At 35.3% G+C, this 18017-nt stretch overlaps 1 protein-coding gene across 1 annotated transcript; it reads left to right on the top strand.

The window, feature by feature from the left end:
• The first annotated feature begins 2308 nt into the window (after nucleotides 1–2308).
• LOC111025262 (Amino acid kinase family protein) lies at nucleotides 2309–17980 on the top strand. Its single transcript, XM_022303102.2, has 12 exons — nucleotides 2309–2529; nucleotides 2660–2890; nucleotides 3076–3173; nucleotides 5253–5295; nucleotides 12084–12145; nucleotides 12267–12323; nucleotides 14112–14147; nucleotides 14227–14304; nucleotides 14655–14721; nucleotides 14805–14867; nucleotides 17514–17617; nucleotides 17695–17980. Exons 1-12 carry the CDS (start codon nucleotides 2439–2441, stop codon nucleotides 17788–17790), a joined length of 1026 nt encoding a protein of 341 aa, XP_022158794.1. The 5' UTR covers nucleotides 2309–2438; the 3' UTR covers nucleotides 17791–17980.
• The last annotated feature ends 37 nt before the right edge of the window (nucleotides 17981–18017 follow it).

Genomic DNA, 18017 nt, shown 5'->3' on the forward strand with positions numbered 1-18017 from the left:
TTTAATGTTTGAACAAATGGCTTCTTAAAAAGGCAAAATTACATACAACTCTTGCATGTCTATGTTCACCAAAAGCTTACAACACATATTCCACTCGTGCATGGCATGACTAAGTGTCAAAATGCATGTCTAAGTTCACCAAAAACTTACAACACACACTCCACTCATGCATGTCATGGTTAAGTGTCAAAATTTGGATTTTTTAGATTATCTAGATGTTCCACTCAACAAGTTAGTGTAATATTCCACCAACTTTGGTTTATTTTAATCTTCTTAGTCAACCTTTGACTTTCTCGAGTCAAAGTCAACTATTTGACTTTTCCAAAATCCGACTGTTTGACTAAATTCATGCCTCTGATTATGAATCCGAATTCATAATTTTAATATTTAAATCCTATCTAAATATTTTGACCAAATTTCTCAATTGATATCATATATCAATTACTTAATTATATCTCATATGATTAACCTAATTTGAACCATTCGAATTATTCCTTCAAATTATTCCAAGTTTATTTTCCTATATGAGTTAGCCAGGGGACCTTATGGTCCTACAGATCATGAGCTCCAACGATCCGAGATTTACCGGTTAAACTCTTTAACCTAGTTAACCAACATTCGTTAACTACCGGGTCACTCCACTATAACCTGTAGCTACACTCTCCTCACTGTAGATATATTATGTCCATTTGATATAACCATGATCGGTAAGTCGACCCTTCACAGGTTGTTTGTAATTACGGTTGGGTCAAAATACCGTTTTACCGCTGTAATTACCTCTTGTTCCTTAAGTCCCATTGATCCTCTAATGAACAATGATTTGTAGTCCAACTATCAAATAAAAAAAAATCCTCTCAAACCTTTTGAAAAGGGTGGCGCCAATTGTCCAAGACCTGGATTCAGCCGTTAAGAGAACAACCTTTCTACTATCCCAGAAGTGGGTAGAAGTGAATTCCTTCTTGCACCCTATGTCCCTAGCTATCTACCTGGTCTTACCCCTGAAATGGGAGGCTTATTGAGCCAGTGTTGTTGAGCTGCTCTCACCCATGCAAATCTAAGGATAATCCCGAGTAAACAGAAGTTCATAGTTAGGTCAGGATTAATATCGAGTTACCTAGGCAATCAAAGTCGAGATAGTCAGTTTTAGACAGTAAACAGTGTTAAAAAGTAAAAGTGACTATCTCATGGTTCGGTCTTATGCAAACTCTTTGCATGGAACGTCTCCACTCGCATGTCTCCACATGAACGAATTAGGATCACATCGTTTGTACTAGCTACAAAGTGGGCCGCATCCATAGTGTTCCCAGAATAAGGTGTCCAACCTTATTCCTATACTATAGACCATTTAGACTGTTAACTCAAACTTGATCCCCATTTATGTATCTACATAAAGTTTGAGTCTCGTGTAATAGTCTATGATCCTTAGTTTATTGGATTTGGATCTAGTAAGAACATTTTATTGGATCAATAACTACTAATTGATTATAAATTTCAATAACTAGTTTATTGAATGATAAAAGTATATCTGACATTTACAAACTATGAGTTTTAGAACATAAAACCCAACAATTATATCTAAATATTTGTATATACCTATGTTTAATTGTAGAATATGAAAGTTTTAGAATGCCATAAATTTTATAATTTTTTTTTACTCACTCAAACTATAAATTTGTGTGTTCAATTTTTTTCCACAGCAATTTGAAAGTTTTATGTTAATAAAATTAAGAAAATAATTAAGAAACTTAAACCTACGTGTACTCGTAATAAACAAGAATACAGAAAATGTAAAACATCAAACAAATTATAATACATTAGATTAATTTAAAATTTAATCAAATATCATATGATGATTGATTTGATTCATATTTTATATTTAGATATATATATATATATTTTTATCATTTTTAATTTTTAACTTATTTTATTAATAATAATTACCTTTAATCTTATATTTTTACAATTACATTAATTATAAAAAAATAAAATATATTTAACAAACTTATATTTTTATAAATTTAAAGGACTTAGTTAAATAAATTATTTTTATAATATATGAAATCAATATTTTTATTACTTGTGGTATTGAACTAGTTAACGAAAGTAGTGCTAAAGATTTCAACTTATAGAAGGGGAGGAGGAATGGGTTACCACTGCCACGTATCTAAAATTTTATTAAAATAATATTTTATGGACTCCACCTATTTTGCCACCTCATTTAAAATTTAATTATTCTGGGAATTAGTTTGAAAAATCCTACTTATAGATTAATTTTTAACGATATTAAAAAAAATAAAAAACTCGGAAAAAAATCCTTCCATATATTTTATACTTATCGTAGGGAGAAAAACCCGCGAATTTCTGGGAGGAGTTAGCTTCGGATTCGAGTTTGATTCGCCCATTGATTCGCTCATCGTAGACTTTCTCATTCAAGCACAATGGAGGAGGGAAATCAATCGCACACAGTCTCCGATGACAGTATCAAAGCTCTGGATCTGGCCAGACAAGTCCGATGCATCGTAAAACTCGGTCCGTAGTCATTTGCAGCTCAAGAACATCGATTTTCCTTTTAGCTTGCGATTTGCTCTTGTTAGCATTGTAAAAATGGATCTGGGTCTGTAGCAATCTGTATCGTATCAATGATTTTGATGCAATCCAGGTGGTGCCGCTATTACTTGCAAAAATGAATTGGAGACGATACATGAAGAAAATTTGGCGACGGTTTCGTCTCATCTGAGGAAAACGATGGTTAGTGGCTCTTCTTCTTCAAAGATTATTGGAATGGATTGGAGCAAGCGGCCTGGACAATCCGACATTGCATCTATTGCAGATGATTTCGGAGAACAGGAAGTTGGCCTTGCGAGCCCCTTTATAGTTGTTCATGGAGCTGGTAAGTTAGTTCTCTGGCAACGCAAGAATAATAAAAAAAAATTCTAGGAAATTTTACGCAACTAGGTCTTGATGAGGCGAACTGAAGATAATTATCAATATATGAAAGACTGGAACCTTGAAGAAGACTGTATAGTTCTGCTGCAAAAACAATCGTGAGGGTATTATTATTCTCTATGTTTTCAGGTTCTTTTGGCCACTTTCAGGCAAGTAAATCAGGGGTTCATAAAGGAGGACTTGGCAGATCCTTGGTCAAGGCTGGATTTGTTGCCACTCGTATATCTGTAAGTTAACATGTGTCGAGCCTTGCTTTAATTGTTGTTTCTACTTTCTCATTATTGGTTTGGCAATCAATTGTGCTCATTTCATACAGTACTGCAGTCCCAACAAGGTACTTTATGTAATCCATTACTGCATTTGAGTGTCTGAACATGTACCAGTTCAGGCATCTCTTCTGCCTGGTGAACTATGTATCATGTTGAAGAACCTGTGTATACTTTGGTAATCTTATTGGTCCAATTGCATTTATTGTTTCCTAATTATATTTCCCCGTTTAAAGTCATGTTTGTGAACTCCTCGGCAGCACCTCTGGATGGAAGAAGGAAAATTGGTCTCGAAATTCAATTTCTGAATGATTTTTTTAGTCTCAATTGGAGTCAACTGGGGTTCCTTGCTGGAAAACCTAAACCCAGGATGAATGACATTGCTAGTCAAATGTTTCCAAGTTGAGGAGAGATCATGAACTAAAAAAGCAAAAAAAAAAAAAAAAAAAAAAGAAAAAGAAAAAGAAAAAAGAAAAAAGAAAAAAGGGAAAGTGAAAAGACAGAAAAAGTTGGTCAAAACAAGTGGTTGCAAGTGCTTTAAAGCAAATAGGAAATCTTAATACAAGTTTATTTCTTTGTTTTACTTTCTATTCTATTCAGATTAGTTTCAGTGGTGTTTTGTTATGAAAGATTATGATTTGAATAGAGATTTCCTTCCAAGGCCAGTACTTGAGTTCCATTGCATTAATGAATCCAACTGCCACTCGAATTTTTGATATTCCTTTTTCTTTCTCAAAACGAATGGTTCCAAAAGAAATTGACTCCTCAGAGGGGTAGGAGAACTAAGCTAAGTAAGAAAGTCTTTCTAGCGGGGGCGTGTCTAACTACCTCATAGATAGCATACACAAGACACTGAATTAGCCTTAGTTGAACAAGAAGTATTCGAGTGTCTTAAAATCGTAATGTTGCTAAATTTTCCCTATTGGTTTGAACTCTAGAAGACTAGTAGGTTTTTTGATTAAATTAATTTGTCTCTAAAAATCGGTACTGAAAAATGTTTCTAGGGTACTATAAGCTTCAGTTTTAAATACAGACTCCTGTTACCATTTTTTGAGTTTTAGGGATGAAAGCTCTAGTCTAAAACTCTAGAAGGATTTGGGTGGTCTTCTTTGAGTAGCAATATAAAACCTCATGTAGTCCATGGTTTCACACTGTATGGAGAGCGGTGCTAGATGGAAAATATTCGGCTTTTGAGAATGATATCAAGAGCTCTTGAAGGACCAATAGAATTAAGCTTGAAGATGTCTTCAATTTTCTTCTATTCAAACTAGAGATGGCAAGAAAGACATTCTTTTGACTGAAGTGATGATTGAAGTGACAATGGAAGATTCAAAGGTTGCTTTCCTAACTTTATACCATCTCCATGCAGATGAATATGAATGTGGGAGATAGGCAAGAGAATTGGTGGCGTACAATGCTCAGAAGGCCTTACCGGGATAGGATTTGAAAGAGTGGGACTCCCTTATGAATATTTTAAAATACAGCGATTCTCTATGAACTTAGTGATCAAGGAGATTCAGTACGGACCCAACTTTCATCCCAGTTAGACGGAGGATTGATGAGAGTGGACCTGTTCGCAGTCAAATTTCTTTTTGCCACTTTTATGGAGGGGGAGACTGCTCTTCCTCAATTTTGTGAATCCCTCTTGAAAGTAGAATTTGCCTAAGAAATGCAAGGTTTCCTTTGTTCTCTAGTCTAGCGGTCTCAACATGAGTGACGAGGTTCAGAAACGTAACCCCTTCTCTGCGCAACCCCAATTGGTGTTTCCAATGTTGAAGATTTCAGGAGGATATCAATCATTTCTTGTATTTGCCCAACCGTAGTTCAAGTTGTTGGAGGATATGGGTTGTGGGTCCCCTTTTTTCTTTTTCAACTTTGTGGTCTTTTGTGCATCATTTTTTTTTATGAAATTTGTTTCTTATAAAATAAAACATATTGAACTCTAATTTATTTTTTTGGGTATAAGGTTGAACTTTTAATATTATCCTTTAGCTTCTAATCTATATTAAACGAATATTTTCCTTGTTTCTTATGTATCAGGTAACTTCGCTCAATCTCCAAATTGTTAGAGCACTAGCAAGAGGTACTTCTTTGTCAATGCTGCTCTCCTTATTTAATATTTCTGTGTATGTCTCTCTCTATGTGCATACAAGTTGATCAACTACTTGAGGAATGATTTGAAAAAATATATATTTACTTGCTAAGAGATTTGAAAAATATTTAAAAAACAAAAGGTGGGCACACAAATAGAAAATTTAAGCTCATTGGTTATAATAGATATTTTTTTTTTTTTTTTTTTTTTTTTTTGATAAGAAACAAAGAGAATGCATTCAAATCAAAAGAGCCCAAAAAGGCGAGAACAACCTAAAGGCGGAGGGTAGAGAGAATCCTCCCCAAAGAGAAGTTAGAACTATACAATCGCATTCTTCCAATCCTGTGAAATCAAAATCGTCCTTTATGTTATAATAGATTTTATCTTTCAATATATGTTCAACAATCGTCCTTTATGTTTGAAATTTGAAGTGCATGATTTCTCAGATGATCAAGTTAGCATTAATCTTCTTCCTATCAAACTCACTTGAAAGCATTACAAGGGTCAAGGGAGAATTAGAGAGCTCCTGAATCTCTCCCAAACAGTCTTCAGAAAAAATAAACCAAAAAACATGACCCTGCCTTCTACCGTAGGGGTATTTACCCAACATGCCAAATACCCAAAACCACCCTTAACTAACTGGGCCCCACTCCCTACAATACCTCTACTCTCGTACGACCCCTCCCTTACGTACACCACCCTTCTTTCTTGCGTACACCTTAGTTGCTGGGGGCCTATCAGCTTCAGATTCTAGAAGATCTAGAAGTTTTTAGATTAGTGTCAGTTGTTTTTAGGATTTTTGGTTTGCTGGTTTGTTATTTAGGGATTGAAATTACCTAAAAGATTAAGCTACTAGGTTATGATAAATTTATATTTTTAATATATTCTTAAACTCTTTACACTTGTGAGCTGGGTATCAACATGAGGTCCCAACAAGTAGACTGTTAATATCATTTGTGGAGAAATGATACTGGTGGAGTTTGAACTTTTTTTTTTTTACAAGATACAAACTGGTGTAAACCAATTGAGAGAGAATTTTATTGATTGAAAAAACTACACAACAAATGAAGACAGCAGCCCTTTTATAGAAGAGGGCTAAAGACTTTTAACAAGAACTAACTAATAACAGCCAACCAACTCACTAAAAACAGCTGACCAACTAACTTCAGCCTTTAACTAATAACTAATAAAACTAATGGGTTAGTAATTACATCAGTTTCCTTCCCTCTTAAAAGAAAACTCGTCCTCGAGTTTAAATGCAGTGGAGTTAGAAGGCTGTGAACAATCTTTAAAATGGAATTTTGCCTTTTCTTGTGGTTCAAAAATACTCCAATTGAAAATGCCCTTTTTAACTCATCCAAACAAAAATACTCCTTCTCATGTCTACATTCTTGAAGTCTTCTGTGAAGGAAAGACTTTGTGGTATATTCTTGCTTCAAGCTTCTTTCATCTCCTTCAATCTTTGCACTCCTATGAGAATCATCTTCAATATCATCGAAATAATCTACAAACCCACAGCAAAATTCTTCTTCTTTGCTGGAAAAATCAGAATCTTGAACCCAGAACCCATTGTTTTTGCTTTCTTGAGGTCTATCATGGTGGAAAAACTTTGTAGTTTGTTCCTCATCTTTCTCCTTCTCATTTTCTTGTTCAATTTGTAAGCCTTTTTGAGAAATTAAGGAATTGTGCCGGTTAACTTCTTGCATTTCAACTTCAAAGAACAATGTAGCCAAAGAAAAAGTAGAATCATCATATCTTCCTATCAATTCTTTATCAACCTCATCTTCCGCCTCGAAATAATTTTCAAACTTAAGAAAAACTGGTGTAAACCAATTGAGAGAGAATTTTATTGATTGAAAAAACTACACAACAAATGAAGACAGCAGCCCTTTTATAGAAGAGGGCTAAAGACTTTTAACAAGAACTAACTAATAACAGCCAACCAACTAACTAAAAACAGCTAACCAACTAACTTCAGCCTTTAACTAATAACTAATAAAACTAATGGGTTAGTAATTACATCACAAACTTTTCATTGTGATATGAAAAGGAACAAAATTGTTCAAAGATACAAACTCCGAAAGGAGTGAATAGAAATAAAAGAAAAGCATTAAAGCTAAAGGGAAGTTATAAATGCCTCCCAGTAGGAACATATCATACTAGATGAGTAGTTAACAAATAAATTTGAAAGAGAACACTAATGAGAAACTTTAAACATTAGAAGACTAATAACGACATTCAAATAACCTTTGATTCTTTTCAAACCAAATCTAAGAAAGTACAACTTTAATGGAATTTACCCACGAAATCGAAACTTTTGAAGAAAATAGAGGACCTCCCAATAGCTACAAAATTTTCGTAGGAACACTCTTGTTGAACTCCTAAGCAATAGAGAATTGTTGAAATAAGAGCCTCCAGCAAGTCGCCAAAGCGAGCATAGCTCAGCGGTAATGCTTTCTTTAGCCTAGACATGGCTCTTCAATCTTCCATATTGAAACTATATGGCAAGATTAAACTTGTCTAAAGGCACTTCCAAGATTTTGTGGGTAGCCATGTCTTCTAAATTCCCCTGTTTTTCTCAGATTGTTCATTGTTGGGTGGGGGATGGGATCGATACCTATTTTTGTGAGGATCCATGGCTTGGGGATTGACCTTTCTGTTCGTTATTTTCTCGCCTTTACAATCTTACTTCCATGAGGGGTCCTCCAGTGGCTTCATTCCTGCCTTCATTAGGCAACCGTTCCTCTTTGTTGGTTTTCGTCGTCCTTTCTGAGACAAATTTTGTGGTCTTGATAACCTTGTTGGGGGATTTTGTTGTTAATCTGGGAAGTTTGTCTTTGGTCTCGTAATCTTTTAGAAAGGTTTTCCTATAAATCTTTTTTTTTTTGTCTGCTGGACCCATCCCTCTTGCTGGTTTATTTTTTAATTACCTTGGAAGGTTAAGATTTCAAAGAAGATTAGATTTTTTTTTGCTCGGCAGTTCTTACATAGCAGAGTTAATATTTTAGACCGCATCTCGAGACGCTCTTTTGCCTAAATAGGCTCCCGTGCTGTGGAGGATCTCAATCATCTCCTTTGGTCCTGCCAGTTTGCGTCGTTTGTCTGGAATTGTTTGCTTTAGGCTTTTGGGGTTCACCTAGCTCGTGCCAAAGAGTGTAGTTTGATGTTGGAGCGGGTTCTTCATCATCCTCAGTTTAGGGATAGGGGCCAGTTCTTATGGCAAGTAGATGTCTTAGTTGTTCTATGAGCTTGTGGATGTAGAGAAATAGCAGGATTTTTAGAGGGGTTGAGAGATCATGAGAGGATGTTTGGGCTCTTGTTCGGTTTCATGCTTCCTTTTGGGCCTTGGTGTCCAAACCCTTTTGTAATGATTCATTAGGCTTGATTTTGCTTGATTGGAGCCTGTTCTTTTAGATTGTATCCCGTTTGTTGGGCTATTTTTTTTTTTGTATCCCTTGTGTTAGTTTCATTTTTCTCAATAGAAGTTCGGTTTTTACTCCAAAAAAGAAAAAAAAGGAAAGAAAAAACGACAAGAGCACAGCTAGGAGGTAGTTTAAGACTACTACATTGTGCATGCTGTCAAGAGAGGGCAGCATGGTAGTGTGGTGTGGCCAGAGAAAACACGGATACATGCTTGAGACAAGTGCGTGCATGTGGGGACAAGTGGCACATAAGGATAGGAAGCAATAGGGCTCAATCGTGTTGCTTGGAAATATTAGTGCTACATATTTATTGCCATGTCACCCATTTTCTCCTTCACAAGGTTGAATCTTTTAACTCAAAATATTCTCCCCGGTAGCATTTAGATGTTATCTAAGTTAGCCTACTCAAACGTAATGAAGAAAGGAAGAAAGACATAAAACACAAGTACTCACTCTCTGGGCAAAAACCTTTCCAAACCTTTCTTTTCTTCTTCTTCTTCTTCTTGAAAAGGAAACGAATTTCTTCATGGAAGAAATGAAAAATTACATAAGAGTATCTTAGTTAGGCTTACTCACACATAAGGATACTATGTTTGAAGAAAGGAAGCAAGGCATAAAACACAGGTACTCACACTTTGGGCAAAAACCTTTCCAAAACTTTCCTTTTTCCTTCTTTTTTGAAAAGGAAACAAATTTTTTCATTGAAGAAATGAAAAATTACATAAGGGTAGCAACGAAAGACTAATATACTAATGAACAAAACTATCCAAGATTCCTTGTAGCTTTGGCTTCTCTCCCAGTTTTTCTGACCAAGCTTCTGGCATGTTGAAGGATTTTCTGTCTTCCTTCTCACCTATTCATTCAGTAGACTATTTATCTTGATTATAGTCCTAGTGAATCTTCCATAAGATGAGCAATTACTTTTCCAATGTTTATAATTGTTTGATAAAGAACTGAGGAGCAATAATGCCTGAAGTTCATTTTCTAAGTTTGTTGATGCCGGAATCCAGTATACTGCTGTGGCCGGCGAATGGTGACGTAGTTGTCTCCTTTGTGTGCGCGTAATCTGCAAAATCGAACTCAACACTGGTGTGGTGCTCTGCTGATTGTACTCCAAAACTTAAGTTAGAACTTGGGTTGGGAGAGTTAAGAGGAGAGCAAGTGTATGGTGCTCTGCTGAATGTACTCCAAAGCTTAAGTTAGAACATGCTCTGATAAATCGAGGCCGTACAATCGGTTAGAGTGTTCTTAGTCTACTCCAGTGTTTTTGAGGCGCAAGACGCACTTCAAGGTGACAAGCCCTTTGATCGCCTTGAGGCGAGAGGTGATAAAAAGGCGACGCCCGACTGATGCGAGGCGCACCTTAATAAATAAATAAAAATTATATATATAGTGCATAAATTTATATAGTAAACATAGTTTAAAAAATCAATACCAAAATAGTGTCATAGTAAATGTCAACAAGATACATAAAACAATCAAATTCTATTAGTTCCCAAGACAAGCAACATTAAGAAATACTCAGACTCATCTAAATTTAAATTCTCTCCATCTTGAACATCCTTACAATCTTTCTTTTTCTAATTCTTCTTCTTCGGTGTCATCATCATCACTAACCACCATTGGCATTGGTGTGAAATGAAAGAGAAGAAAAGGAATACATGAGATAAAAGAATAAAAAAAAGAAAAGAAAGAAACCTTCGAGCAAGAGTGAAGTCGAAGGAGGAGGCGGTGGCGACGACGATGGTCAGAGACCGCAGGTGGGTGAGTTGAGGGTGAAAGTCGAGAGGCAGAGATTGAGAAATTAGGGTTTGGGTATTTCTTTTGTGAGGTAGAGAGAAATAGAATAGTTTCTAAAACTATTTAAAAAAAAAACGAGGTGAGAGGAGCACAAAGGTGAACCGAGGCGAGCGCTCGGTTGAAGGTTCTCGCCTGGGCACCTTGCAAGGCGCACCTGGGCGAAATCGCCTTGCCTTGTGCCCAAGTGCACCTCGAAATCACTAGTCTACTCTTACTTGGACATGCGAGATCATACCCTCGCTCAATGCTAGTGGATCTTTCATCGGTTGAATTCTGCCCGAGGAAAGTAGACGAGTTAGACTGTCCATCTTTGGGGCACGCACACTTTCCTGCAGTTGCCTATCGAGTTTGGAGTGGGCTCATACTCCTCGTGGCATCTAGGGATTTGCCCACGTGTCTTGTTGAGTTTCAGCCCATAACAAAGTTCATTTGCATTTTAGACAACTGGTTCACAATGCTTTGCATTTCATTTAAATGCTTTGCAATTGGACTCTTATTTTTCAAATTTATTTTGTGTCAAACAAGTTTTGTTGCCTGCTGTTTTCCTTCTGCATACCTAACCTCCAACATCTTCCATAAGAAGAGTGTGTCGATATCTCGTTGACAATGTGATAGTATACGCTATCATTAACCCACTACCCATTGATATATACTATGACTTGCCTGTCCAAAAGTCATCAATCATCTTTGGACTTATTTTTTGGCTTTGATGACTCTCTCTTAAATGGAGTGAAAATTTTTCAATGAAGGAAGTCTTTAAACGTGTAGTTAGTGAGTTTAAGCACATAGGAAAATAGGAAAAAAGAAAAATGTTACTGAACAATTCCAAAAATCTTCCACCATCGAAATAGTGGGGTATACAACTTTCTTTCCAAGTTGCGAGTAGAGAATATAATGACAATCAATAATACATCAGACAATAATCCTAACAACTATTGTAATATGAAATTCCCTTCATATACAGAAAAGTGGAACTGAATAAAGCATAGAGAGATATCTCATTGAAGAAGACGACTCAAACCGAACTGCACAAAAGAAATGATATGCCTTGGCAAAGACAATTAGACGGTCTCCTCTTCATTCTGTTGGAAAAAGCAAACTAGTCTCCTTTCCTTTTGTCTTGGCATCAAGTATTTAGGCACTTTTTTCTTTCATCCTTGTGCGGCACGCCACCACTTCCTCCTCCTTCTACTTCGTCTTTTTCCATTCGATTTAATTTTTTTCCAACGAACCCTAATGGGCTTTTGGATGGTAGACTTGCACGTGAGGTAGGGCCCAACAGGAGGAACATAACAGACGTGGAACCAATGATTTAATTAAATAAAATTTGAAAGGTTTTGTGGGTTATTGGACATAGATTACACACACATGCGCATGTGTGCAAATATATGTGTTTATATATATTTATTTATTTGCCAAGGAAACCAATTTCATTAAACAGAATAAGTTTGATTAGTTTGTTTTAAATTACACCATTATCTGTATGTTTAACTCAACCCCACACAGGGAAGTTAAGTCAAATATTTTTTGTGAACCTTGTTTGGGTTTTCTTTGCAGAGGGTATTCCATCTGTTGGAATGTCTCCATTTTCATGTGGATGGTCCACTTGTGAAAGAAATGTTAGATCCATTTTAGAAGACTGTATTCTTGAAACTTATTTTTTCAACCTTTCTCCTTCTTTTAATTATTCCTTTGTTTGTCATTCAATTTATTGTTGAATGTTTTTTTTTTTTGCTCCAGATAGCTGCAGTTGATTTACATGGAGTTTCTAAAGCTATTAACTTTGGATTTGTTCCTGTAAGGTTTATATTTTAGCATTGGTGTTCCATAATTAACGATACATTTATGTTGTTGATTGTTTCTTATAATTCTTTCTCATTCTTTCTTTTTATCAGAAACAATTCCATTGATGAAATAAAATACCATTTTTTCTTATTGTTTCAAGTACTTGATTCAATTTGATGCTTTCAAAAGAGATTATATCATTAAATACCAGAGATCTCTTTTCTTTAACCTGGATTTGTTTTTGTTATGATGATGTGAGAAAAAATATGGGAGAACCGGAGAATATGTTGTACCATCCTATACACTAAAGTTACATATATATAGGCATGCACAGAAGCCCTAAACTAATAATAGTAAAATTACAATAAGGGACAAATGACTAATAAAGTCCTATTTAACAATACATACTACAACACTCTCCCTCGAACTAGAGCATATATGTTAATCATACCTAACATATATATATATATATATATATATATATATTAATTAGAAATCGAGCTTTCATTGAGAATTATGAAAGAATATACAAGGACATACAAAAAAACAGCCCAACAAAAAGAGCCCAACCTAAAGGGAACCTAAAGGAAGGGCATACAAACAAAACCATGCCTAACATGTTACAAAGGTAATCTATTTGTACTCTATTTAAAGCTTTCATAAAGATGTTCCCTATTTGCTATCTAGTCTTCATATATCCAAACACTAAATCTTGTTGTATTTTCTCGCAAACAAAACAAGAATCAACTTCAATATGCTTAGGCCACTCATGAAATATTGGGTTAGATGCAATATGAAGGATAACTTGGGTTGTGACTCCAAATCTTGGTTGGAACTATGACATTGAAATCTAACTCGGTCAAGAGTTGATGTATCCACATTATTTCACATATGAACTCTTAGTGGCCTATGTTCATGATTCAACCTGTAACACTATTTCTCATCGGATTTGTCCTCATACAATGTCTTTGGATCTAGATGTGCATCTCTGATTCTCTCCCGCCTTTAGAACTTTGCCTGCACATGGTTCAACTATAATTTTCGGATTTTCGGTCGTAGATGAACTAAAACATACTAATATACATTATTAGTTGTGAAAAAACTTTTTCTTGATTCGAAACCATTATTACAACATGAGAAAAAAAGAAAATCACAAATAACAATTATCTCCCTCGGACATTTTTGGAATACACCCTCCAGTTATACATTTGTTTGGTTAGGTGGTGGATCTCCTATTCACTCTCTCCTGCGATAATGGTTTTTCTTGGCCCTCCAACTTATCAGGGATCAAACGAACGTCCACAAAGTGAACTTCCGTCTTGTCCAGTTAGGCATGAATCAACATCCCAATCCGTAGATTCCTCTAAACCACTTGAAATGTCAATCACCTCACGATTGATCCTCTGAACTCACCTTGACGGTGCTTTTGACAATGGGTAACTTTTATTTCACGACTGCTTTGATACCATGTAGAGAAACTAATTAGTAACTTTTATTTCATGATTTATGTTAGGTTCGAGCCCTTTTTGTTTTAGTTTGACTCATTGTGTGGGCTTATCTTTTTGTATACCCCTTGTATTCTTTCATTTTTCTTCATGAAAGCGTGGTTTCTTATTAAAAAAAAACTTATATTTCATGATTTATCAACTATTGCTACCTTATTTTTTAATCAATATAAAAAGGTAACTAGAAAATAAGGAAAAATTAGCTTACAGGGAAGTAATTACAAAGGATTTGGGAAAGAGGCTGATATTTTGGATCTAAATAACTAATACATTGCGACTGTAACCTTTTGCTTAGGTTCTGCATGGAGATGCCGTTTTTGATGATTCCCTGGTTTGCTCTCTTCTGTTTCAAATTTTCATTATTTGGTCGACTATTAATTTATCTAACTTTTTTTTTTCTTGTTAATAAGGGGTGCACCATATTAAGCGGAGATGTAATAATTCGACATCTTGCAGAGCATCTAAAGCCTGATTATGTTGTTTTCCTTGTATCCTTATGACTTCCAAGATGATTTAATTTCATGCACTGATACCATGGACACAGCTACAGCATATAAGTGGACTAATCTGAGTTCTGTTTATGAATGCACCATCAGAGAGATGGTTTACAGTAGAGTAGAGTTAACCTAATCACAAGGTTCTTCTCTTCGTCTTTTGTTGCTGGTAGAACATAATTCGATAAATGACCAATTTGATTAGGGTGGTGCTATACCATGTATATGTCAGTTAACCGTAAATCCACAAACTCAGACATTCTTATGAATTGTTTTATCTTTCTCATCCTACGTGTAGGAATATATATTTCTTTTGCAAGTGTTCCACTTAACTTAGATTGAAGACAGATGTTTTAGGGGTTTATGATCGTCCTCCTTCAGAACCTAATGCAGTCCTTCTGAGAGAGATTGGTAAGATGATAAAAGATCCTCTTGACGTAATTTTAAACTACAGAAGTTTGAGACCTGAACTGACCAATTCTTTAATACTGCAGTTGTGGGTGAAGATGGTCGTTGGTCTGTTTTACAACCTATAATGCACAACAGTAATACAGAAGGTTTGAACGTTGTTTTTCACTTCACTGCATAGTCATGAGACAACTTTTTTTGGCTAAATAATGTTTACGTCAAAAAAGAAGCAAAGCACGGAAAAAACATGTTATACATACCAAATTAACTTACCTGAAGACTGGCAGATACATTTGACCTCAATATTGTTATTTATCGGAGTTGTAGCCTATGTAGATTTGGGAGAAAAGGGTCCTGAACTTTTCCATTCCTTTGAGTTATTTATATATATAATATAAGGGTGTACACGAGGTTTTAAGGAGAGGGTAAAATAATATTATTTCTCTTATATAGGAGAAAGGAAAAGGAAAATATAGGAAATAAATACGACATAATTATTAACATGAATATGAACAACTAATACACAACTAATATTTATATAACTAAAATCCAACACTCTCTCAAGCTGATTTAAAGATGTCTTCCATGACCAATTTGTCAATCAATTTATCAAATTGTCCTCTTGGGAGTCCTTAGTTAGCCATCAACTTGTTGGAAGATGAGAAAAACATAGACACTGTAAGGTATCCCTTACATTTTTGGAATTCAAATCAGCAAACAAGGCCTTAAGGCCATACAAAATACTCAGTATATTCGAGAGGACTGAGAAGCTCTCCTGCCCTAATCTTTTGCACAAGCAAAATTCAAAATAAAGCCTAACCTCCCTAACCTCCTACCTGACACTATAAACCCCACAGCCCAAAAAGGCTCCAATAGCCGTACAACACGAATTCTAACGGTCAGTGGGTGAATTCCCTTTCCTACCCTTTCTTGTATAAGTCGTTACCACTGGGGGCCTCACATACACCTACATTGGTTTTTCTTTTATATAAAATATTTATCAACTTCAATATACTTTGTCTTATCATGTAAAATTGGATTATGTGTTGAGAATGGAGCCAAATTAAAAGAAAGAATGAAGGTGGCTTAATGGGCTTAAATAAAAAAAGGCCCATTACATTATTTCTTCTTCATTAAGTTGGCAATTTTCTTTTGTTAAAAAGTAAGTGTCTGCCGCCCACGATTTTAACAACCCCTAGAGAGAGAATCAAGTGAGAGAAATTTACAGAGAGAGGGTTTTGGCGAGAGTTTCTTCGTGAGGCTTCACAGAGAAGAAAAACGTGAGCTCTGTAAGTTTTTTTGTTTCCATTGAAGAATGTTAGAAGCTTATAAGAGTGATTCGTGAGCATTTTTCTTTGAGAGAAAAGTGAGAGAAATCATTATAGAGCGTTGTAAACTCTTGAAGATTCTCCTGACATTTAGTGGAACCTGCAACGGTAGCAGAGAACTGGACGTAGCCCACATTGGGTGAACCAGTATAAATCCGGTGTCGATTTCTCTTTCCTATATTTTATTGTTCTTGTTGCTTGAGGTTTAGGTTGATTTATCTACTCTTTGAGCATAGTTCTGATTTGATTTATTTCCGTTATAATTGGAACCAGAACCTGATCTGGGATTAGTTAGCATATATTGTCTGGAATTGTGATTGAGATAATATTTGTTAGCTTGTTTTATTCCTATCATTATGTGCTACGGAGATGACAGCATTGATTTGAAATTCTCTTTAAGCTTCTTAAAGATCAACCAAACCTGCTTCATCATCTCTTTGAAGAATAATATATCATCTACCTAAACAATTAAAATTGCAGTTTTATTATTCTTAGAGTGTTTATATGGTCTGCTTGGGTCTGAATGAATAACCTGTTACCACTTTTTCGAGGTGTCCAAACTATGCTCTTGGAGACTATCTAAGACCATATTGAGATTTGCTTAATATGTAGACTTTGTTGTTCGTGAGTTCCACATTTTGTATCTCAGTGGCACGCTCATAGAAGCTTCTTCCACTAGTAAGAAAACCTTTTTTTGCCAATTGATGAAAATGGCCCATTTAAATTAACAATGAGAGAAAAAAGAATTATGAAAAAGTTAATTTTAACAACTGGAGCTGAAGTCTTTTGATAATTAATCCCAGAGGTTTGGGTAAAGCATTTAGCTATTAACCAAACTTTGTGTCTTATTTTATGGTAAACACCCACTGAAATTCTACTACTTTCTTATTATGTGATGAATATGTTATTTCTCAAATACCACTTTATTTAGAGCATCAATCTCCTCCATTCTTGTATATTCCTAGTTATCCCAGTCAAAGCTTTATGACTATTTGAATTTTGAACATTTCCAATATGAGAGATAGTTTACCTTGGAAGTTTTGGTGCAACCTCATGTACCTTTTTTAATAGCTATAGAAATATCTAATCATGGTAGCTATAGAAATATCTAAATCATATATGATAGATGAGCAATGTATTGGTACCAGAATAAGGATTTTCAGAATCTTTGGGAGTATGTATAAGATTACAATAATTTGCATTGTCATTTCTGTAGTTTCAGACTAGTTCCGTGAAGTATCATTTATACAAAAACTTGGGAGTTTGATTTGTAGAATCATTTTAATATCTCCTCCTAAATGAGAAGTTTCTACACTTGGCATCAAAGAACTAATGTAACTAGAACAAATGATATTTGGAAGAGGAACAATAGGATGATTAGATGCAGCAGGGTTTTATTTGCTATAATTGCTGGATTGTCCTACAGAATTCAGGTATATATTTTTTGTTTTTATTTGTGATTACCAGTTGAGATAACTGTAGCTGCCCATGATACAACTGGGGGAATGGTGACTAAGATATCCGAGGCGGCAATGATTGCAAAGCTTGGCATTGAAGTCTACATTGTAAAGGTGACTCTTTTTGTACTTTGTCCTTGGACGAATACCATACGATGTTATATATTACTTATGCGTGGAGCTTGATGCAGGCGGCAACAGATCACTCCTTGAGAGCCCTAAGTGGAAAAATCCGAGGCAAAATTCCTGATGACTGGCTTGGGACGGTCATCCGGTTTTCAAGATAGATCTTCAATCAGGTACGTCCAGTGGAATATCTCAAGTTATGATCTATTTCGTAAATTACTGTGCTACATTTCGGCACGAGATGAGAAAACTCAAAAACTCGATGTCTTAAGATTATAATTAAGGATTCATGGTATGAACCCCATTATGTCCAGGTACATTTTTTGACATTAAAGTTAGTCCAATTATTCAGCTGTCTGATTGTTCCAAAACAGTTATTGGAATTCAC

This window comes from Momordica charantia, assembly GCF_013281855.1.
Source record: "Momordica charantia cultivar OHB3-1 chromosome 8 unlocalized genomic scaffold, Mcharantia_2.0 BLBB01000008.1, whole genome shotgun sequence".
NCBI classification, from domain to species: Eukaryota; Viridiplantae; Streptophyta; class Magnoliopsida; order Cucurbitales; family Cucurbitaceae; genus Momordica; species Momordica charantia.